The sequence below is a fragment of the Suricata suricatta genome, chromosome 9 (assembly GCF_006229205.1).
Source record: "Suricata suricatta isolate VVHF042 chromosome 9, meerkat_22Aug2017_6uvM2_HiC, whole genome shotgun sequence".
In the NCBI taxonomy this organism is placed as follows: domain Eukaryota; kingdom Metazoa; phylum Chordata; class Mammalia; order Carnivora; family Herpestidae; genus Suricata; species Suricata suricatta.
This window is the reverse complement of record NC_043708.1, coordinates 34,992,664-35,008,325: the sequence shown is the minus strand read 5'-3', so window position 1 is coordinate 35,008,325 and position 15,662 is coordinate 34,992,664. Positions and strand designations below refer to the sequence as shown.

Below are 15,662 nucleotides of genomic sequence, written 5' to 3'. Positions count from 1 at the left end.
TTTAGACTCCTGCTTAGGACTGAAGCATTTTTATAGGGGGATCATAAAGCTGTTGATTTTGTGGTTGAACTGGAGTGACCTGGGATTTGGAACTGAGGTGGAAGTTAAAATAATCACTTCTTCTAAGTTCCATTTGTGACCTTTCGTTTAGAGCACAGTGGAGAGTGCAAAGCATTTCCTGGAGAAATTTAAGCCAGGAAAGTGGATGATTCAGTATAACAGCCTTAATCTAAAGACACCTGTTCCAAGGTAAAAATAAAACTTTACTGGTTTAAAACTTTGTGGATTATCTGTTTTTAGCTCATGGATATCATGGCTGCCTATATGCCCCCTCCCGCCATCAGTGGTCGGGGTGGGTCCTTCCTAGGGTGCAGTTAAATAAATTCAGTGAGTCGGGGTGCTGGGGTGGCTTAGTCGGTTAAGGGTCTGACTTTGGCTCAGGTCATGATCTCACATTTTGTGGGTTCGAGCCCCGTGTCGGGCTCTGTGCTGACAGCCAGCTGAGAGCCGAGCCTGCTTGGGATTCTGTCTCCCTCGCTCTCTGCCCCTCCCCCACTCACACTCTGTCTCTGTTTTTCTCTTTCTCAGAAATAAACATTAAAAACAATTTTTTTTAATTCAGCGAGTCAAGATTGATACATATTTTCTCTATTTCTTGTAAGTGACATTGACATCTCACGATCTTGCAAGCCGAAGCCCATTGGCAGCCTGGCTCGGGAAATTGGTCTGCTCTCCGAAGAGGTAGAACTGTATGGTGAGACCAAGGCCAAGGTTCTGCTGTCAGCGCTGGAACGCCTGAAACACCGACCCGACGGAAAATACGTGGTGGTGACCGGGTATGGTTGTTACTCCTTCGCTCGACGAGTCGTGGTCCCGATTATTATTATCAAAGATTGCATTTCCTCTAAGCATATATATGTGAAGGTTCCTTTAATTTGGTTTTAGCATTTTCGTACCTGTTCAGTCTCATTTGATTCTTACAGCAACCCCGTGAGGTAATTAAGAGTAGATTCTAACCCTTTGGAGATGAGAAAATTTGTCAAGGTTATCCATCTAGTGAAGGGGAAAGAGTTGAGTGTTTTGGTTTTTTTTAATTTTTTTTTAATGTTTATCTTTGAGAGAGAGACAGAGCACGAGCAGGGGAGGAATAGAGAGAGAGGGAGATACAGAATCTGAAGCAGGCTCCAGGCTCTGAGCTGTCAGCACAGAACCGGACACAGGGCTCAAACCCACAGACTGTGAGATCATGACCTGAACTGGAGTCGGACGTTTAACCAACTGAGCCACCCAGGTGCCCCAAGAGTTGAGTTTTAAAAGCTGGTCTTCAGATGGAATAGCCTTTTTTTAACCCCCAATTTTTTATTCATAGATGTACTGAGCATTCATTTTTATTGCTTGGCTGAGTTCTATACAAAAGCTAGTTTTTTAGATTCCATCAGAATTATAGTGGTGTCTCTACAAGATAAAATGTATTTTCTCCTCATAGTGAGAAGAGTTCATTTACAACAATCTTTTTAAATGTAACATTTTTTTGAAATTTCAACTAAGACTCTTGGAAAAGATCCTTTTCAGGTCTTTTGTCTTCCTGATATTCAGGTTAAGAGTCATTCTCTAGGATCTGTTAGGTGTGGCTTAGTGATTCACATAAATTTAATTCCTGTCCGTTTACTTTCCCTCTTTTGCTTTCACCTTGAAAGAATAACTCCAACGCCCCTGGGAGAAGGGAAAAGCACAACCACCATTGGGCTGGTGCAAGCCCTTGGCGCCCATCTTTATCAGAACGTCTTTGCGTGTGTGCGACAGCCTTCTCAGGGCCCCACCTTTGGAATAAAAGGTATTAGTCGGACTAGACCTTGGTTGGCCAGAGGGCACTGCTTCCCTTCAGTCCTCCCTGGTCCACTTGACCCAGGAATGCTTATGGGTCTTCATATATATAGACACGGGAATGTCCACATGGCGCCCCCCCATCACGACGCTTCTGATGAAGGCTTTCATCAGATCATCGCAGCTCTTGCTGTCACTAGTAGACGCTGCGCAGCGGTTCCCTGGGGTGGGTAATAATGGATCAAGAGGTGCTTTTATATGACTAATAGTCAACTGTCACAGTAACAATAAAGGTAATGGTAGCTTCTGATCATCATGCTGACTTTCTAGAAACAAAGACACCCTACAGATGTCTCACCCTGTTGGGAGTAAGAAAAGCCTACTGTTATTGAGTATATGCTTTGTGCTGGGTCTTATGCTGCACCGCGAATGCGTTTTCTCTTCTACTATGAGATAGTTACCGCTGCCATCAGTTTTCAGCAGAGGCTGAGACTCCCAGGGTAACTTCACCAAGTGCCCGGGTGGGGGTCGGGCCCTTTTAACAGCACTGCCAACACAGGGTTCCGCTCTCCACCTTTCACTTTTGGTAGCTGTGGTACTGCAAACATGCTCTTTTATAAAAGTTATTTTTATTAATTGTAAGTGCGTAGAGTTAGCTTTCTCATTTGCTTGGTGAGAGGATGGCGCATTCTGCGACCACACACACTGTCCTAGTGACTACTGCACAGGGTACACCTTTGCTCTTTTTTTGCCTGAATTAATATATTTTATGTGTTCTGACCTGACTCAGTGCACTGTGAGCTTGTTGTGACAACCGTTTTCCAACTTCAGAACAAATCTTTCCCTTGTGCTGCTTATTGAACCCAATATCCTACTTTTCCTTTTATCACTAATTGCCCCACTTTCGTCGCGTGGTCTCTGCCTCACAAAAAACCCACAAAATCTAAACCTCAAATTGACATTTATCTCACTGATAACCTGATAACCAGAACAGTTTTGACTAGTCTTTTGTTAATAATCCAAACAGACCAGCAGAAGCTACCAGTTGAGCTCTTTTCTAACATGTGTCTCCTATTTAGGGAGAAGGGCAGGCTCTGTGTTTGTTTGGCATGTGTATTTTAAACATTCCTGTTTTGTTTTTTTTTTTAATATCAGCGTAGCATTTATGAGAGTAGGAAATTGAGCAGGCTTGCCTTTATGTAACTGTAGGCTGGGTCTTTTAACAAATGTTGGGAATCATGGGGAACCTGTGTCTAAAGATAATGAGTAGGTATGTATGTGTTTGTGGTTTTGTCATTTAGAGTCAGATTTCAATGGAGACTATTTAGCATGAGCAAGATCAAGTGTTTTAGCCTGGTAAAGGAAACTTAGAAAACAATTGATCAAAGCTGTCCAAATGGTTGAAAATAGTAAATAGATAACATGCGAGGCAATGACCAAAACCAGTTTGCTTTTGTTTGATTTCTAAGTGGTGGAGAAACACACTTAACCTGAGTCCTCACCCTTGACCTGCCCTGTAGGTGGCGCTGCAGGAGGTGGCTACTCCCAGGTCATTCCCATGGAAGAGGTAAAGTGCCTGGGATTTGGTTTCAGTCAGACCCTTAATTAGAGTTTTTCCTTCCAGAGATTAACCCTTTTGTGGAGAGTTCTTAGTGGACACATGACTCGTTTCTTATCAGAAAGGGGAAAAGATTTTAATATGCAGGCTTGAGAGCTTAGTTTTTTCACGTGACAAGGTCTTCAAGGTCTGGCTTTCACTGGGAATAATACTTTTAAGCAAGAGGTGAAATGAAGCATGAGAATGGGAAGGACCAACACCAAGTGCGTTCAGGGTGGCAACTCCAGACATGGGAGTACGGTCTGGGCACACCAGCACAGGGCTGCCCTTGTGAGCCCCTCGGTGCTCACAGTTAATAGGACAATAGCACCCGGGGTTGCTGCTGATGCAAGTGGTATGGCATTTGTGGTTACAGGACGTGTCCCTTAGGGGAAATACCAACTTCTTGTGAGGATAGACATTCTGTAATTGATGTTTTCAAGAGCAGTTTGTACCCAGTGTTGGTTTGCTAACTGTGCCGCCATCAGGTTTCCGTTAGCTTTAACACAGGGATTGATTTGCTTGCGAGACGATGATCGTCAGAAAGGTGTTGGAGAGGTTGAAAGACTGACGTGGCCTCCACTCTTTTGTAGTTTAATCTGCACCTCACTGGTGACATTCACGCCATCACGGCAGCGAATAACCTTGTAGCTGCAGCCATCGATGCCCGGATGTTCCACGAACTAACCCAGACAGACAAGGTAGGCTGCTGAGGCTCTGGAGGCTGACGCACCCAAACTAATGTTGGTCCCTTGGGTGTTGATGATGCCGGTAGCAAGGCAGGGAGTTCCTCTCATTTCAAAGCCCTTTTCCTCCTTTTCTTTAAGGCGCTCTTTAATCGTTTGGTACCATCAGTAAATGGAGTGAGAAAGTTCTCTGATATCCAGATCCGAAGGTTACAGGTAAGATTTTCCCCTGTTCATTTTTGATGATTGTATGAAATTGGGTGGTTGATAAGGAGGTATCTATTTTAGATCAAGTTACATCCATAATCATAACCTTAAGGCCATTGTATACATAGCAGAGGTTGGTGGTAGAGGTTAGCGCTCATTCGTCTGTAAATTATGAGTGGTTAGTCCTGGCATAAGTAGAGCATTGACAACCCGCCCTCAGTCAAGAAGACTGATACTTCTGGGGTGCCTGGGTAGCTCAGCTGGTTAAGCGTCCAACTCTTGATTTCGGCTCAGGTCAGATCTTACAGTTCATGAGTTCAAGGCCTGCATCAGGCTTGCGCTGAGCGTGGAGCCTGCTGAAGATTCTCTCTCGCCCCACCCCCCCAAAATAAAAACAAATACATAGTCATTAAACGTACACTGTACCCTGTGACCCAGAAATCCTAGTCCTAGGTATTTATCCAAGAGAAATGTCAACTTGTGTTCATACAGAAACATGAAGGTTTTTAGCAGCTCGATTAATACTCTCCAATGTTTAGAAACAACCCTGATGTCCGTTAGTGGTTGAATGGGTAAACAGACCTGTAAGTTTATGCAGTAAAAAGGAATAAACTATTGGTACACATGATTTAAATGACTCTTAGAGGCAACATATTGGGTGAAAGAAGCCAGTCTCAAAAGGTTGCATAATGTGTGCTTTCAAATATATGGCATTCTCAAAAAGACAAAGCTAGAGTGATGGAGAATAGATCAGTGGGTGGCAGGGGTCATAGATTTGGGGAGGGGGTGATGCAAAATGGATAGCACAAGAGGGTTTTAAAAATAAAATTTGAAAATACATTCATTATTTTTACATATGAAAGAAATTATACATATACATCTATATTTTAATATTTATTTATTTTGCAAGAAAGCGTGAGCAGGGAAGGGGCAGAGAAAAAGGGAGAGAATCCCAAGGAGTCTCTGCACTGTCAGTGTGATCACAGCACTCACAAACCATGAAATCTGACCTGAGCCAAAATCAAGAGTCCGATGCTTAACTGACTGAGGCACCCAGGCACCCTGTGCATATATGTTCTTTAGACAGCCTTGCATATGTAAGCATAAGTAAGTGCGTGTGCTGCCTGTCAATTAGCAACAATAGTTTTACTTCCTTTATTTTTAATTTTATGCAACTTTATATTTCGATGTTGCAAGAGTAGTACATGGAGCTCCCCTTACCAAAATACATTGTTTATATTTTACCCTGCCTGCTTTATAATTATGTTTTATTTATTTATTTATATGAATTGTTTATCTGGACTTGAGAAAAAGTGACTTTTACACAGTCACTGATATATCGTAGCTTATTTTTTTCATACCCCCCAAAAATTCTGTGTGTGAGGAAGTTAATTATTGCTCTGTTTTATAAAAGGATCATGTTTTAAGAGGCATGGAAAGAGCAGGCAACTTTTTTTTTTTAATTATTTTTTATATGTTTTATTTTTGAGATACAGAGAAACAAAGCATGAACAGGTTAAGGGACAGAGAGAAGGAGACATAGAATCGGAAGCAGACTCCAGGCTCTGAGCTGTCAGCACAGAGCCCAATGCAGGGCTCGAACCCACGAACTGTGGGATCATGACCTGAGTTGAAGGCAGACACTTAACCGACTGAGCCACCCAGGCACCCTAAGAGCAGGCAACTTCTAACCTTACCTTTGCTGTTGGAACTTTCTGTCAGATGCAGGGAGGTGCTGGACTAAACGTGTAAATGATTCCTTAAAAATCTCTAGGATTTGAAATCAAGGGACTTGCCCAAGGCCACAGTACCCCCCCTCCCTCGGTCTCCTCCTGGGTCCCCAGGCCTCCTCTGTGGCAAAGTGTGCTCACAGTCTGCCCCGGGATGCCCAGTGAGACGGGGTGTCCGGGGCAGACTCTCAGCCCAGTGACTGGGAGCTGTGCTAGCTTCTGTAAACAATGTCCTGCACTAGGCTTCTGGCGCCATTTGGTGAGCCAGTGAGGGCCAGCTCTTAAACCACATCTGAAATTTTAAAACAAAGGTTTCACAGTGTCAAAAAAGGAACTGTGAGAAGAACAGGGCTTGCTGGAGCCCACTCAGATCTACCACACTTGGGGGGCGGGGGGAGGAGGGGTCCCTGGGTGACTCAGTTGGTTAAGCATCTGACTTTGGCTTAGGTCATGATTTCAGGGTTCCTGGATTTGAGCCCCGTGTCGTGCTCTGTGGTGATAGCTCAGAACCTGGAGTCTGCTTTGGATTCTGTGTCTCCCTCTCTCTCTACCCCTCCCCTGCTTACACTCTGTCCCTCCGCCACTCTCTGTCAAAAACAAATTATTTTATTTTATTTATGTTTTTTTAGAATACATTTTATACTCGTTTCAGGGTGTGACCTGTATACATACACACTGTAAATAAATAAAACTTCCACATTCTGTGAGGAAGAAGAGATAAACCTTTTCTCTGCCTTTTGGAAGAGTAGGAAGGCATTGAAAATTCAGTGCTATATAAAAAGCATGTGAAAGTGATTAACGTTGATTTTTAATGATTAATAACTTATTTTTACCCTTCCTAACATTTCATTTGCATTGGGATTCTCAGTTGTCTTATTGAGAAAGCTTTGTACCTTGCTTTTCCTTTCAGTACATTTGGGCTTGGTTAATTAGGTATAGCCCTTTTTGGTCATTGTACTCTTTTTTTCAATTTTTTAAATGTTTATTTTTAGAAAGAGAGAGAGAGAGCAGGGGAGGGGCAGAGAGGGAGGGGGGCACAGATTCCGAAGAAGGCTCCAGGCTCTGAGGTGTCAGCACAAAATCCAACATGGGCCACGAACCCACAAACCGAGAGATCATGACCTGAGCCAAAGTGAGATGCTTGACCAGCTAAGCCGCCCAGTTGCCCCTAAGCTTATTTAGGGCTAGGTTTAGGGAAATGTGTCTGGTGTTCAGTTATAGGGATAAACATGTTAGTAATGCCTGTGTGTGTGAGAGTAAGAAATAAAGGGTTAGCCTCAGGGATTCTAGTTTTCCCTTCTGAATATCACATAGTTTCTATTTTCTAGAGGGCACTCCCTCTGGAGACAATAAATTTTGAAAAAATTTATTATGGTTTTGTGTGTTTTATCTTATTGATGTTTTAATTTTCCTGCCTCTTCAGAGACTAGGCATTGACAAGACTGACCCTACCACACTGACCGACGATGAGATAAACAGATTTGCAAGATTGGACATTGATCCAGAAACCATAACCTGGCAAAGAGGTACCAGTGCAATGCACGCACTCCATTGGCTCTCGGTGCGCCGCACACCCCTCCCTGGCCATGGGGCTTATGCGAGCGTAAGGGCGAGAAGCTTGTGTGTTGGTGTTTTCGTGGTTAAGGCATGGCCAAGGTGGTCACTGACTTGTTTTTCTGGCCACCTCCATCAATCTCTCTCCGTAGAAGCTGTAATCAAACCTCCTTTTGTCGGGCTAGTTGGACATTTTGCTGGCTTTTCAGTGTTGATTGCAGTGAGAGGAGCTTTAAGGAAGTTCATGCGTAGTAAACCAGAAATAACATTCTGCAAGTTTCTTTTTATGCTAAAAGTTTGGGTGTCATGCAGTAGAGAAATTATGTTTAATCACTTCTTGAATCATGTTGTTCTTTATTCCCAGAACTCTTGTCTGGCACACGTGACTTATTTTTCCTGTCACTCTCTAGGTTGCCTACTCATTTTTACTTCATTTTATTTAAACTCTTGTAACAAAGTAGGGGAGCCTTCAAGGTTTAAACAGCTGGCAGTTGAGTGAGTGAGTTGTATGACTTCACTTCCAGTAGGTTTTCTCTGGGTACAACTGGCATAGCTTAGAATTTTATTTGGTACCAACAGTGCATCTGTGTATTCCCTGTCAGTGCGGAGAAGGAATTTTTATCCAGTCATGCAGAAGGTAGCTAGTGGCAAGTTTATTCGGTTTTTGCGATTTTCATTGGCTTACTAACTATTGCTAGGTAATGGAATTTTTTAAATTTTATTCTTAACGTTTATTTTTAAGAGAGAGAGAATGAGAGAGACAGAACATGAGTTGGGGAGAGGCAGAGAGAGAGAGAGGGAGACACAGAATCTGAAACAGGCTCTAGTCTCTGAGCCGTCAACACAGAGCTTGATGCAGGACTTGAACTCAACGACTGTGAGATCATGACCTGAACCAAAGTCAGACACGTAACTGACTGAGCCACCCAGGCATTCCTTTTTTAAAAAAAGTTTTTAATCTTTATTTGAAAGCTTATTTATTTATTTTGAGAGAAAGAGAGCCAGAGAAAGTGAGTGGGGAGGGGCAGAGAGAGAGGGAGACAGTGAATCCCAAGCAGGCTCCATGATGTCAGCACACAGCCTGACTTGTGCTGTGGGCTTGAACTCACAAATTGTGAGATCATGACCCTAGCCGAAACCAAGAGTCAAACACCCAACCAACTGAGCCACCCAGGTGCTCCGGGTTAATGGCATTTTAAAGATGACCTCATGGGGCGCCTGGGTGGCTCAGTTGGTTAAGCATCCTACATCAGCTCAGGTCATGATCTCATGGTTTGTGAGTTTGAGCCCCACGGTAAGCTCTGTGCTGACAGCTCAGAGCCTGGAGCCTGCTTTGAATTCTGTGTCTTGTTCTCTCTCTGCCCCTCCCCAATTTGTACTCTATCTCTCTCAAAAAAAAAAAATTAAAAACATTTAAAGATGACTGCTTTAGTATCTAAAATCATGTTAGTATTCCTCTTTTTTTGCTCCCATAGACAGATGGTATATTTTATGAGGAATAACTAAAGATCCATTTTGAAAATTTAGTATCTCATTTACTTTTCCTTTGCTTTATGTCTAATTCATGCTTTCTAGGAAAGTAGAAGCAGACAAGGAAAAAATGGATCATACCTATTGACTGGTTATTTTACATAGAGAAATCAAATATAAAGAACTTGACATTGTTTAAAAAAATTATTTTTTGTCATTTATTATTTTTTGAGAGACAGAGCAATCGGGGGAGGGGCAGAGAGAGGGAGACACAATCTGGAGTGGGCTCCAGGCTCTGAGCTGTCAGCACAGAGCCCAACACAGGGCTCAAACCCCCGGACTGTGAGATCATGATCTGAGCTGAAGTGGGACGCTTAACTGACTGAGCCACTCAGGTGCTCCTTGACACAGTGTTTGAAAATAAGAGTAGGCTCCAACAGGCCATTTCATCCTTCACTTACCAGTGGTGTATATGTGTGTGTACACCTGCACACGTGTGTGTGTGCACGCATTGTACAAGACCTTGTTTTGGGGGTTTAAATTTAAAAAAAAAATTTTTTTTAATGTTTATTTTTGAGAGAGAGAGAGACAGACAGAGTGTGAGGCGGGGCTCAAACTCAAAAACAGCGAGATCATGACCTGAACCAAAGTCGGATGCTTAACCAACTGAGCTGTCCAGGCACCCCTGGGGTTTAAATTATTACAGTCTTTATGGAAAATAATTTCATATATAACCAAGCACCTTAAAAATGTCTCTTCTGTGTGACCTGTTTAGAGCATGAGCTGGTGTGTTGTTCATTTTGTGTTTTATTATTGTTTGGCACATCATGCAGAAAACAAAGTTGGTAATACACCAAAATGTTAACAGTAGTTAGTCCTAGAAGGTGGAATTAAGATTAGTTAGCTAGTTGATCTTTGCCACGTTTTCCAGGGGTATACAATTGGATAAATATTCTGTCATCAGAATGGAAATTATTTCCTCTAAGTGTGCTAAGTAAAAGAGCAAGTCTGTTACCTAGCATGTTTCAGAAAGCGTTTGCCTTACCCTGCATTTATGTCTCTGTTTCTCTCGGGATGGTGTAAGGTCACTGACTCATCCCACAGAACAATAACCTTGGCCTTTTAAAAAACTGGCCTCCTCTGTTTTTCTTTTCATGTGTAATGGGCTTTAAAACAGATGCCAGATTTGTAGTCAATTGTTTGAATTCTCTAGACAGAATAAAACCAAGCCACTCTGTGTTTCTTTAAAAATATCCTTTGGGGCACCTAGGTGGCTCAGTTGGTTGAATGTCCAACTCTTGATTTCAGCTCAGGTCATGGTCTGGTAGTATGTAGGTTCAAGCCCCATGTTGGACAGCCTGGAGCCTGCTTGGGATTCTTTGTCTCCCTCTTTCTCTGCACTACCTCCCCCCCAAATAAATAAATAAACATTAAAAAAAATATTCTTCTTTAGAGGTGCTTGGCTGGCTTAGTCTGTAGAGCATGTGACTCTTGATCTGTGATTGTGAGTTCAAGCCCCAAATTAGGGGCAGAGACCACTTAAAAATGAAATCTCTTAGGAGTGCATGGGTGGTTCATTTGGTTCAGCATCTGACTCTTGATTTTGGGTCAGGTCATCATTTTAGGGTCATGGGATCAAGTCCTGCATCAGGCTCCACACTGAGTGTGCTGCTTGCTTAAGATTTTCTTTCTCTCTCTCCCTCTCTCCCCCTCTGCCCCTCTTCCTTACTTGCATTCTCTCTCTAAATTAAGAAATACATATTTTAAAAAATAAGGGGCGCCTGTGTGGCTCAGTTGGTTAAGTGTCTGACTTCAGCTCAGATCATGGGTTGGAGCCCTGCGTCGGGCTCTGCACTGTCAGCTTCAGATCCTCTGTCTCCCTCTCTCTCTGTCTCTCCCCTACTCACCTGCTCTCTTTCTCAAAAATAAATAAATATTAAAAGAAAGAAAGAAAAATAAAATAAACATAACCTTCTTTTAAAATAGTTTCCTGTTCATTTATAGTATGTGAGCGTCATTTCTGAAAGTGAACCCATATTCTAGCTTCGCCATCAGCTTTGAAATTAAATATCGGTAGACAGCCGTGAAGTCGGGCTTGTCACTCTGAGCTGTTGAGTTAACTTACTGTGCTTGTACTGAAAATTGCTCTGTGTCTCCTCTTTCTCCCGCAGTGTTGGATACCAATGACAGATTCCTGAGGAAGATCACAATTGGACAGTCTCCAACAGAGAAAGGGCACACACGGACGGTAGCTATTTGTTCTTTCTAAGTCAGTCCGTTCTTGTGAACCAGATCCTTGCTGCTTCTGTCCTCCTCCGTCCTCTCCTGTTCGATCGATCCTGCCAGGTGTTGTTCTGCCTTCTCCTTTTTAAAATGGAAGTGAGGAGGTGTGTGGGACTGAGCACTCCTGACAGCTCTCGCAATAAATCCCATGTGTCACCTGTGTGTTTCTCCCCCAGGATTTTTTCCTGGAGGTGGAGAGCCCCCGGTGAATATCCTCGTACGTGATTTATTCCAACTGCCTCTGTTTTTGTGGCCATTTATAATATGTTTCTTCGATGTAAGAGTTTCCATGTTGTTTCCTCGTGGGTTAGGGAAACCATCACCACTGGAAGGCTGCCTTCAACAGAGATTGTTTTTTTCCTACTCGAGCATTTATTTTTAAAAATTAACCACTCAAGGTCTCAGAATAATTGAATACAAATTTTTGCGCTTGGAGAATTATTTTCACTAAGTTCTTTGTGCAAAACTCTGTCATTCTGTCCTTTTAAGGTATTTGTTTAAGCCTTGGTTGCAAACAGAGATTGCTTTTGCAGTTCAATCTTCCAGTTTAATGCAGTGTTGCCTGTTGTGTCTTTTCCCTGCCAACAGGCCCAGTTTGATATCTCTGTGGCCAGTGAAATCATGGCTGTCCTGGCTCTCACCAGTTCACTGGAAGACATGAGAGAGAGACTGAGCAAAATGGTGGTGGCTTCCAGCAAGAAAGGGGAGCCCATCAGCACTGAAGATCTGGTGGGTGCCCGGGTGCTCCAAGCTCGGTGACACATCCGTGTCTGTCAGGGTATCTCAGCAGTTACTGATGAATTCCTACTTGTAAGACAATTATGATATTTATTAACAGTACTTCGTGGCGAATAGTAGGTGGTGTGCTCCAGTAATAGACCATAGGTTTCAGATGGTTTGAGCAACAACTTGAACCTGTGAGTATTTCTAAAAGCAGATGCATGACTTCGATTTTCAGAGAACATCAAATGTCCCAGTGAGGTCCTTAGTAGCTGAGCTTGGAGTCGCACGCTGGCCTCTCCCTGCATCATGAAGCTTGCAGACCACTGTGTCCACGCTGATAAGCACAATAGGAACAACTCATTAGCTGTTTTATCTGCTGGCCCTCCTAGGCTACGTCTCCACTTCAGCGTTATTTCTGAACTCTGTGGTAATAAGAGGTTTGAAATGAGATCATCTTACAGATTAATTTTTTGAAAGCCTGTTTGTGTTGACATACATCAAAATGTTTGGCCTGTGATTGTCAGTTGAATTCAGAAAATGGGGCAAATACTGATTTCCTATTTTCACAGTCAATATGTGTAAGAAAAGAAATTATTTTAAAGTTTTATATCCCAGGGCGCTTGGGTGGCTCAGTCGGTTAAGCATCCGATTTCGGCTCAGATCATGGTCTCACAGTTCATGAGTTCGTGTCTTGTGTCAGGCTCTGTGCTGACAGTACAGAGCCTGGAGCCTGCTTTGAGTTCTGTGTCTCCTCTCCCCCTGCTCACACTCTGTCTCTCTCAAAAATAAACAGTAGAAACTTTTTTAAAATAAAATAGTTTCACACCCAAACCAGAAACTTGGAAACTCGCTAAAATTGAATGCGGGTGGGATCTGTAGCTTTATCTGCTCTGTTACCGGTTCATTCAACTATAGTTGGGTGGCTTCAGAGAGAGACCAGATACTGAAGAGTTTATATTAAAAAAAGAAAGAGTTTATATTACTGGGTAAATTTTCAGCTTCAGCTTTGGGAAACACACACTGAATTTTCAGGTTTTTAGCATTTCTGCCCAGACATCAAAGTCACAAATAACTCCGTTCTCTAAGAGCTAGCGTTTCTGTGCTATAAACTAATAGAAAGTGGCCTCCTCTCATCAGTCAGCAACAGAGCTTGATTGAGATGCTTGTTTCCAGAGTTCCATGTTTTTCACAAATTACATGTGAATGTCATTTTCATTCTGTGTGTTATCTCTGCTTAAAATAAGTGGTAACTTCATAGTGTATCCATAAAAAATAAATAGATGGATCAAATAGTTCAGGTGAAAGTTCTGATGGGTGCACAATGGCTGAAAAAGGGAAGATCTAAGAATGTTGAGTTTGGGTTTGAAAAGGCAGGGGTTTTTTGCAGGGCAGAAACAATGCTTCATGCTTTTGTGTTGTAGGGGGTGAGTGGTGCCCTGACCGTGCTCATGAAGGACGCAGTCAAGCCCAATCTCATGCAGACATTAGAGGTGAGCAGAGTGACAACTGCCTTCCCAAATCGGTCTTCCGTGTCAGAGCAGAGCGGTTAGAAAGCACGCTTCTCTTGGGGAGTCGGGGAGTTCTGCACCTGCTCGTGTCTCTCTTCCCATTCTTTCTCACTGTTGTGATTGGGGTGCTGCTGAAATAGAGAAGAGTGGCTTCGTATTTTTCTTCTGGAGAGTCTGTTTCTTTAGGATTCCAACTAACTTCCGTCCCCTTGACCACGTTGGCGGCGCTGCTCATGATGTCTTGATTTCTGTAGGGCACTCCAGTATTTGTCCACGCGGGACCGTTTGCCAACATTGCACATGGGAATTCCTCCATCATTGCAGACCGGATCGCACTCAAGCTGGTTGGCCCTGAAGGGTTTGTGGGTGAGCAGTTTTGCAAAATCAGTGGATAAATTGTTTTCCTTTTAATGTCAAAGGAGTTGGGATGGCCTTTTTACAGTTGCTTTTCTCCTTACTTACAGTGACTGAAGCAGGATTTGGAGCCGACATTGGAATGGAAAAGTTTTTTAACATCAAATGCCGGTATTCTGGTCTCCGCCCTCACGTGGTGGTGCTTGTTGCCACTGTCCGGGCTCTTAAAATGCACGGGGGCGGCCCCACGGTGAGGACCAAGAGTTGGGAGAATCTGACTGTCGGGAATGTTCTGAAGGCTAAAAGGAGGTTGAGATGACTTGTGCCTGTTTCTTCATGAAGCTGCTCATATTCTCATGATTAATAGCGTGACAAAAGCAAGAGATGTTCAGACGGCTCTTGTAGTGGCCGCCTTATCACTCGTAGGCACTGTCAGCTCTTGGCATTTAAAGGTGGTAGAAATGGGCTTCATGGCCTCTCTTTCTGGGGGAACTATTTAATAGTATCTAAGCCCCTTCAAGGACATGTGCTTGGCTATCTCCACAAAAACACCCTTTATGTTTAGGCTGTTCTTTTTAAATGAGTCCCAGCTTCCCTCTAAATAGTGACGCTGGCAGCCAGCCAAGCAGATGTTAACCTGAGACAGAGGTCAGCGCCTTCTTGAAAGGCACATGCTGGGTGGGACCAGTCACAAGTAGCAGGGAGGGGCTGGAGAAAGGCAGGTCTGCCCTGGACTGCATCCAGGTGACAGAGAGAAAGTAGGTTAGGACTAGCTTATCTTCAACTCCAACCTGAACTTTGTGTTTCCTGAATTCCTACTCGTTAGAAATTGTACTTTGCATCCTATTATTTTAATACCTTTTCTTCAGCACATATACACAAAGACATTGTGCTAGTTTTCAGAAATTACTTGAAGAAGTATTAAATTCATAGCCTTCTTAAATTCCAGGGCTGGTCTTATAGCTTGAGAAATAAGAGCTCCCTCTCTTAAATCAGTGTTTCTTTTTTCTTTTTTTTTTTAAATTTTTAAAAAATGTTTATTTTTTTTATTGAGGGAGCGAGAGAGAACACATGCTGCACACGAGTGGGGGAGGGGCAGAGAGAGGGAGTCACAGAATCCCAAGCAGACTCCAGGCTCTGAGCTGTCAGCACAGAGCCCAACGCAGGGCTCGAACCCACGAACCAGGCGATCATGACCTGAGCTGAAGTCAGACACTTAACCGACTGAGCCCCCCAGGCGCCCCCCAGAATCAGTGTAGCTATCATACAGCAGTTCTGAAGCATTTTAGTCTCAGAACTTCTTTACACTTAACATTCTTGAGGCGCTGAAAGAACTTGTAGTTTATTAAGTAGTTATATCTATTGGTATTCACTATATTAGGAATCAAAGATGAATTACATTTTAACAAAAACAATTTTGTTTCCATGAAAAGTTGTTATATTTTCCAAAACAAAATCTAAGCATAGTACAGTTTTCAGACCTCTTCAGTATCTGGCCTAATTGAAGACTGCTGGCTTCTCATGTTCTACATGTAATCAGTTGGGTTAACACATGTCTCGTATCCTTTGCGAAAGTCCGTTGTACGCTCAGTGAGAGATGAGTGTGAAAAGGGCCGTGATATCTTAGAATGATTATGGAAATAGTCCTGACCTCTTGGACCCTGGGAAAGGATTAGGTCCCAGACCACTCTGTGAGAACCGCTGCCATAACACAACCCCGGACACC

The 15,662-nt window shown here is 43.1% G+C and overlaps 1 protein-coding gene across 1 annotated transcript in view; it reads left to right on the top strand.

Moving 5' to 3' along the window:
- Positions 1–15,662, top strand: part of MTHFD1 (methylenetetrahydrofolate dehydrogenase, cyclohydrolase and formyltetrahydrofolate synthetase 1) — a 61,900-nt gene that overhangs the window by 34,184 nt on the left and 12,054 nt on the right. The window contains exons 10-21 of the mRNA XM_029951686.1: positions 152–249; positions 663–836; positions 1,698–1,834; positions 3,345–3,391; positions 4,015–4,122; positions 4,249–4,323; positions 7,468–7,570; positions 11,240–11,316; positions 11,940–12,080; positions 13,496–13,564; positions 13,837–13,948; positions 14,047–14,186. Of these exons, the coding sequence (XP_029807546.1) occupies positions 152–249; positions 663–836; positions 1,698–1,834; positions 3,345–3,391; positions 4,015–4,122; positions 4,249–4,323; positions 7,468–7,570; positions 11,240–11,316; positions 11,940–12,080; positions 13,496–13,564; positions 13,837–13,948; positions 14,047–14,186 (1,281 nt within the window). The remainder of the gene's footprint in view (positions 1–151; positions 250–662; positions 837–1,697; positions 1,835–3,344; positions 3,392–4,014; positions 4,123–4,248; positions 4,324–7,467; positions 7,571–11,239; positions 11,317–11,939; positions 12,081–13,495; positions 13,565–13,836; positions 13,949–14,046; positions 14,187–15,662) is intronic.